Source organism: Anguilla anguilla, chromosome 4 (assembly GCF_013347855.1).
Source record: "Anguilla anguilla isolate fAngAng1 chromosome 4, fAngAng1.pri, whole genome shotgun sequence".
Taxonomy (NCBI): Eukaryota; Metazoa; Chordata; class Actinopteri; order Anguilliformes; family Anguillidae; genus Anguilla; species Anguilla anguilla.
The window spans coordinates 317,393-325,494 of record NC_049204.1 but is presented as its reverse complement, the minus strand read 5'-3'; the positions used below and the strand labels follow the sequence as shown (position 1 = coordinate 325,494).

At 51.6% G+C, this 8,102-nt stretch overlaps 1 protein-coding gene across 6 annotated transcripts in view; it reads right to left on the bottom strand.

The window, feature by feature from the left end:
• Positions 1-2,519: 2,519 nt before the first annotated feature.
• Positions 2,520-8,102, bottom strand: part of LOC118226352 (ephrin type-B receptor 3-like) — a 55,591-nt gene continuing 50,008 nt past the window's right edge. For 4 of the 6 annotated variants that reach the window (XM_035415914.1, XM_035415915.1, XM_035415916.1 and 1 more), the window contains exons 15-16: positions 6,314-6,469; positions 2,520-4,052 (exon numbers count right to left, since the gene is read on the bottom strand). In XM_035415914.1, the coding sequence (XP_035271805.1) occupies positions 3,944-4,052; positions 6,314-6,469 (265 nt within the window). In that variant the 3' untranslated portion in view covers positions 2,520-3,943. The remainder of the gene's footprint in view (positions 4,053-6,313; positions 6,470-8,102) is intronic. The other 2 variants (XM_035415917.1, XM_035415918.1) reach the window with 1 other exon arrangement.

Genomic DNA, 8,102 nt, shown 5'->3' with positions numbered 1-8,102 from the left:
GTGTGTGTGTGTTTGCATTTGAGAGAGTGAGCGTGTGTGTGTGTGTGTGTGTGTACATACAGAGGCATCTCTCTACTTGTCTGCCCTTCAGACATAAGCATCATCAGAAAGCAGCAGCTGCTGTGTCTGTGTTCTCAATTCTAAAGCTTCTGCAGACATAATTATTATTGGCAGTTAAGAGTTATTAAAATAGTCACTGAATGTGAAGAGATCCTTTCTGCTCCAGGGCCCTGTTATATGTGAGAGGAATCACAATTTCCTGTCCAGGTTAATGATTGATGGGGCTGTTGGATAAGACAGTGGAAATGGGCAGGGCTCCCTGCAGTAACCCTGGTGTATCAGTGACAGAGTGGAAATGGGCGGGGCTTCCTGTAGTAACCCCAGTGTATCAGTGACAGAGTGGAAATGGGCGGGGCTTCCTGCAGTCACCCTGGTGTATCAGTGACAGAGTGGAAATGGGCAGGGCTTCCTGTAGTAACCCCAGTGTATCAGTGACAGAGTGGAAATGGGCGGGGCTTCCTGTAGTAACCCCAGTGTATCAGTGACAGAGTGAAAATGGGCGGGGCTTCCTGCAGTTTTTAAACTGTGCGAAGGGTAGAAAATACTGCAGCCGTGTGCTGATCTACTGTGATGCAATTGAAATAAAGATTTAATTAAAATTATTAGATTTCATTTATTTTGAATTATTATTATTATTATTGTTGTTATTATTATATTACTGAATAATAATAATAAACAGTTGAACTAGTTTGTGTTAGTAGAGCCCTTTCAAGGAAATCTAAGGGGGTTTGAGATTATATCTAGAGAGAAGAATCAAACTTAAATGGGAACACAACAAATCTGCACAATGTCATAATTATCCTAATGTCAATAATGTTCTCAGAACAGGTGCAAAGGCAGGGGAATGGAAGACATGCTCTGAGGAAAACTCAGTATGTGTGTGTATATATAAACACCACCCCCCCCCCCGCCAGGCGCAGTGGTACAGTCCAGGTGATGCAAGCGGTTATTGATCCTGGCGCTCTCCTGCTTCAGTATCTCAGACCAGAACTGTGGGCTCTGAGCTGGAATCACACTCATGACCGAGTCAAAGGGAAACAGACTGATAACCGCACAGCTCAACCCTCTCCGGGAGCAGAGACACTCACAGACACTCAGGGAGAAACAGACTGATAATCACAGACACTCAGGGAGAAACAGACTGATAATCACAGACACTCAGGGAGAAACAGACTGATAATTGCACAGACACTCAGGGAGAAACAGACTGATAATCACAGACACTCAGGGAGAAACAGACTGATAATCACAGACACTCAGGGAGAAACAGACTGATAATTGCACAGACACTCAGGGAGAAACAGACTGATAATCACAGACACTCAGGGAGAAACAGACTGATAATCACAGACACTCAGGGAGAAACAGACTGATAATCACAGACACTCAGGGAGAAACAGACTGATAACCGCACAGCTCAACCGTCTTTGGGCCTACAGACACTCACAGACGCTCACAGATGCTCACAGGCGCTCACAGACGCTCAGAGACACTCACAGATGCTCAGACGCTCACAGACGCTCACAGACGCTCACAGACGCTCACAGACACTCACAGATGCTCACAGACGCTCACAGACACTCACAGACGCTCTTGCGAGGGTCGAGCGCTGAGTGGTACTCTGCTCACTGTGTTAATCACCCCGACCAGCGAGCCACCTGCCTGACCGCACATCACCGCGATGAGCTCTCTCACGCTTTTTCAGACACTTCACTGAGCCCTGTGGTGCAGCTCCATGATAGAGCTCTACAGGAGGGGTGGACTCTGTCGCAGACGCCTCACTGAGCCCTCTGGTGCAGCTCCATGCTGGAGGGGTGGCGAGAGTAGGGGCAGGCTGCAGATGTGCTAGCCTGGGGGGCTGCTATTAGCTGCAGGGAATCCTACTGATGGTCCCTATGGAAGTTTCCTACGGACGTTTCTTACGGAGGTTTCATACGGAAGGTTCCTACGGAAGTTTCATACGGAAGGTTCCTACGGAAGTTTCATACGGAAGGTTCCTACGGAAGTTTCATACGGAAGGTTCCTACGGAAGGACGGACAGAGTCTGGAAGACTTGGGGCCAGCAGAGCGGGGAAGCTCCGCCCACTCGGGCTCTTTTGGGAAGCAGGATACGAGCGTTCAAAAACCCAGTTACACACTTTACACACAGTAAAACAGAGATAACGGCCATCTCTCTGAGACACCTGCAGCCCCAGGTACTCCCCTGCTCAGAGAGGGGCAGCATTCAGGATGCCTCCCTCTCCCTCTCTCCCTCCCTCCCTCCCTCCTCCCCTCCCTCCCTCTCAGTCCCTCCCCCCTCCCTCTCTCTCAGTCCCTCCCTCCTTCTCTCCCTCCCTCTCACCCCTTCCCTCCCTCCATCTCCACACCTCCTCAGCCCAGTCCGGCCCTCACACAGCTCCTGGGTGCTCTTGTGTTTCAGGTGCATGTTGTTTCTTTTTCTTTTCTTTTAAAAAAAACAAAAAAAACATTTACAGGCTGTTTAGAACAACAACAAAAATACAATATTCAATTTATATGAGATTGTAATAAGTATCAATTTGCCGAGTCATCCTCTTGGACTGGCGTCCATTTCCACGGTTGTACAAGGCCGACTGACCAAGAAGGTACAAATAAATACAAAGGGAATGGAGACAGTAAACAAGAGATTGATTGTAAATCCACACAATAGTAAAAAATATGTATGGTCTGTTTTTGTAGTTGCTCTCCATTGCTGAACAATGCATATATATATATATGTATTTAAACTATTTTCATTTTGGATCCATTTAAAAAATGTTAACAATTGTCCACAGATTAAGTGTTTCAGAAATAACTATCCTGCCACAATTCAGTTCATGCGCAAGTTCACGGTAGCGCATAGTTCAAGCTGTATTGTACAGTATTTGTGTTCACATCACACACACTCACACACGCGTGCGCACACACTCACACACGTGCACACACATGCGTGCACACACACGTACACACTCACACACGTGCGCACACACACACACGCACACGTGCACACACACACACACACCGAAGCTGCTCAGTCAGTCCTTCTATCCCCGACTGTGCTCAGTCCTGTCGCAGGGGGCGTGGTCACAAAGGAGTCCCACAACGGACCCGCCCACTTGAACCGCAATTCTCCCAAAAAACACAAAACCATTTTAAAAAAGGGCTGATACACAAATTAACAGCAATTATAATAGTAATAAAACACAGCCTATCCGTATTCCCAAACCCATCAGAGCAGGCCTCAATCCAACACTTGTTTTAAAGAAAGTCTCTTTCTTCCAGAACTCCATCCGTCTCGTTGGCATGGTGATGAAGCTCCACCCCCTCCGTGCGCTCCTGACCACTGGTGTGTGTCCGCAGATAAAACATCTTCAATATGAAGACGGGGAAAGCACACAAATCTAATGCTACGGGAGGGATCCTCTGCAATTCTGTTCACCGTCAAAAACGATTTTTTTCTTTTCAAGTGATCGAGCCAGTTCACTTCTTTTTTCCTTTTCTTTTTTATGCTCAAGCCCGTTCAAGTCTTTCCAGCATCAGGGATCCTCTGATGGATGAGAAGAGCAGGAAGAGCTCAGGAGATCCCAGCCAACCTCAAGAAACACGCGCTCACATGCAAACCACACCCCCATTCTGGACCCCCCTGGGGGGGCGGGACGCACACGCATGCAACCCACACCCCCATTCGGGGGGGGGGGGGGGGGGGGGGGGGGGGGGGCTGAAGGGTTTTATAAAAAATTTACAAAATAATGTGGATACAAGTCTGTCGGGTGGAAATGGAGGGAAACGTGTCTGAGGCACTGCAGCCAGGATTCTGATTGGCTGAGACAGTCAGGCAGCTGAGCTCTCCCATTGGTTCTCTCTGGTCCAGTCCCTGCCTGGTTCTTCAGACCTGGACAGGCAGTGTTTGGTTCATCTGTAGCCTCATGTCCTGGATACTGCCCAAAATCTTCTTCTGGTGCCCCGCCAGCGTCACCCCTATCCGCAGGAGGTCCCTGGAGGGGGAGAGACAGTTTGGGTTAGGGTTAGGGTTTGGGGTTAGGGTTAGGGTTCACGGTGGGATGGAAGCATCTGGCAGATTAAATGTATTTCACCTGAGCTCTTTGCATAGAGACACCTGCATGTGTGTCTGCAGGCAGTGTGCATAGCACTCAGAACAAACACACACACACACACACACACACACACACACAGAATGCAGAACACTCACACAGGCACTGTAACCCAGTTTGAGGGTAAGATCAAAGGCGTGGCGGAGCAGGCCATGGTGGGGTTAATGATTCTCCCAGAGCGCTGGCCCAGTTTCAGGCAGCTGGGTGCTTTCACACAGCCCAGCTCCAGCCCAGCTCCAGCGCAGGGAGCCAGGGAGCACAGCCAGGGAGCACAGCCAGGTTAGCCTCCCTGCACCGCCATCCCGCCGCCCAGATCAATAGCGCAGGGGTGAAGACACGAGGGGAAGCTCCAGCAGGTCTCAGAGGCGCTGAGGAGTAGCGCTGTTACCGCTGCCTGGACTGAGCATGAAGAGCAGCAGCCCGCTAACGTCGCCACAGAGCCCTAGCTCAGCTCCAATCACAGCCGGGCCGCGCTCAGCTGAACTCATGTTTCTGTGGGTGTGCGCTTCTCACAGAAGACTGAGGCGTTAGCCACAGCAGCCCAAAAGCTGCAGGTCTCCTTCAGCGAGCTGCGCCTCCTCCCCACGCAGCGAGCTGCGCCTCCTCTCCACATAGCGAGCTGCGCCTCCTCCCCATACATGGAGCTGCACCTCCTCTCCTCCCCACACAGGGAGCTGCACCTCCTCTCCTCCCCACACAGGGAGCTGCACCTCCTCTCCTCTCCGTGACTCTCCATTCGCTGCTGTGCGGGAAATTCCAGGTGTAAACACACGATTAAGCAAAGTGAGAGCGGAGTCGCTCCGGCTGTGCGTGCTGCTGCTTGTTACCCTGAGCAACACCGGCGTGCGGAGAAGCGCTTAGCCCAGCGACCCCCCCCCCCCCCCCCCCCCCCCCCGCCTCTCTTTAACACAAATTAATCTGTTTTTCTCTCCTCTTCCACCTCGCCCTGCTCATCACGTCAGCGATGGAGGAGAAAATGATAATAAATGAAGATCGTTAGGAGAATTACCGCCATTAAGAACAGCCGCCGCGCCTCCTGATTGGTACACCTGTCACGCTGCCAAATTGAAACAAATGACCTCCCCTTCATTCCCTCTACCCTTCATTCTCTCCCCTTCCATTCTCTCTACCCTTCATTCTCTCTCTCCTTCACTCTCTCTCCCCTTCCATTCTCTCTCCCCTTCATTCCCTCTACCCTTCATTCTCTCTCCCCTTCATTCCCTCTACCCTTCATTCTCTCCCCTTCCATTCTCTCTACCCTTCATTCTCTCTCTCCTTCACTCTCTCTCCTTCCATTCCCTCTCCCCTTCATTCTCTCTCCCCTTCCATTCCCTCTACCCTTCATTCTCTCCCCTTCCATTCTCTCTACCCTTCATTCTCTCTCTCCTTCACTCTCTCTCTCCTTCCATTCCCTCTCCCCTTCATTCTCTCTCCCCTTCCATTCCCTCTACCCTTCATTCTCTCCCCTTCCATTCTCTCTCTCCTTCACTCTCTCTCCTTCCATTCCCTCTACCCTTCATTCTCTCTCCCCTTCCATTCACTCTACCCTTCATTCTCTTTCCCCTTCCATTCCCTCTCCCCTTCATTCTCTCTCCCCTTCCACCACTGCCACCCCTTGGCGTCGCGTCTGAAAGCAGCTGAAGGATTTGAGCTGCAGTCCTTACGGTGGGACTGTGCAGGAGCAGCGGGGGAGGGGGGAGTTTTGTAGAGGGGGGAGTTTTGGCCTTTGGACACTCGTACCCCTGCCCCCCCACCCTCCCCCCTCCCCCAGATAACCTGCTGCGCCCTTTACGCCCTCCACACACACACACACACAGACAGACACAGACGCACACAGACGCACGCACACACACACACACACACACACACACACACACAGACAGACACAGACGCACACACACACACACACACACACACACACACACACACAGACAGACACAGACGCACACACACACACACACACACACACACACACACACACAGACAGACACAGACGCACACAGACGCACGCACACACACACACACACACACACACACACACACAGACAGACACAGACGCACGCACACACACACACACACACACACACACACACACACAGACACAGACGCACACACACACACACACACCCACCCACACTACTCACTCTGCAGTCATCTGTGCCACCAGGTCGAAGGTGGCGAAGCCAGCATTGAGGAAGCTGTCATGGTAACGGCTCATCTTGATGGCGTGCAGCCAGTCCCCCACAGTGGTGAAGGTGCTGTAGTCTGGAACACAGCGGTCCAGCAGCGGCTGGGACGCCCTACAGGGGGGGAGAGAGAGAGGGTTAGGGTCACGCCTCCACTCCACCACCAAACCGCACCCCCAAACCCCCAGCACCTCTCCCGCCCTGTAGGGGGCGCTCCTCCACTGTGTGGGACTGGTCTGGACACACCCCTGAACACCTGAGAGTGCTACCTGAGAAGCTCTGGGTCTGAACACAAACCTGAACACCTGAGTGTGTGACCTGAGGAGCTCTGGGTCTGAACACATACCTGAACACCTGAGTGTGTGACCTGAGGAGCTGTGGGTCTGAACACACACCTGAACACCTGGGCGTGAGACCTGAGGAGCTGTGGGTCTGAACACACACCTGAACACCTGGGCGTGAGACCTGAAGAGCTGTGGGTCTGAACACACACCTGAACACCTGGGCGTGAGACCTGAAGAGCTGTGGGTCTGAACACACACCTGAACACCTGAGTGTGTGACCTGAGGAGCTGTGGGTCTGAACACACACCTGAACGCGTTATCTGAGGAGCTGCACTTCTCTCCTGGGGGGTTTGGGAAATGTGCGATGTGTGGAACTGTAGTAAATATGCACACATATTCAACACCAAAATAACACTTGAACTTCAATAAATCTACAACACTGTTTGACTTCTCTCTCATACACATACAGTATGCCCTCCTCTAGATCTAATAAAATCAGCAATGAGAGACAGAGTGGCAGAGAGAAAGAGAAAGATGGCGGTAGAGGGAGATGAAGGGATAGAGAGAGAGAAAAAGAGATAGAGAGGGGGGAGTGGAGGGAGAGGAAGGGATAGAGAGAGAGAGAGAGAGAGAGAGAGACAGAGAGGTGGAGTGGAAGGAGAGGAAGGGATAGAGAGAGGAGAAGAAAGAGGGCTACTGTATCCTAGCTCTCTGATCCTTGTCTTCATTTGATGGCATTAGATTAATTAACAATTAAAATGAGAAAAAGAGAGTTATTAAGAGCGTACAGAGGCCCTATTGATACTGAGGGGTGCGGCCTGTAGAGGAGGCTGCTTTAATAAGCTGGTTATTTTGTGCTGGGGGGGGAGGGGGGTGATTAACCCAGCCCGACAGACAGCCTCTCTAAACAGGCCACTGTTCCCCATTCTGGAGGACCCAGCCCCTCTGAATGCCAGCAGCCACAGACATGCCCCCTCCAGACCCGGGACATTGGGGTCAAAGGTCACCGCTGCAATCGCTTCCCTGTTCTCAGTCATGGACAGGGTTAGGGTTAGGACAGGGGGCCAAGCCAGACACTCACACTCACACACGCAGGGGCCAAGCCAGACACTCACACACACACACAGATGCACACTCACATGCACACGCATACTCACACTCACACACAGATGCACACGCACACGCACACGCATACTCACACTCACACACAGATGCACACGCACACGCACACGCATACTCACACTCACACACAGATGCACACGCATATTTACACGCACAGACATGCATACTCACACTCACAAGCAGATGCATACTCACACACGCACCTGAACATGCACATGCACATATCAGACCTGACGGCATGCTCAAGAGCACAGACGTGGTAACACAGCACAATGCCACAGCTCAGTGATGTCACAGTATCAGCATAGAGACACAGCACAGACACAGCACAGTGACAGCAC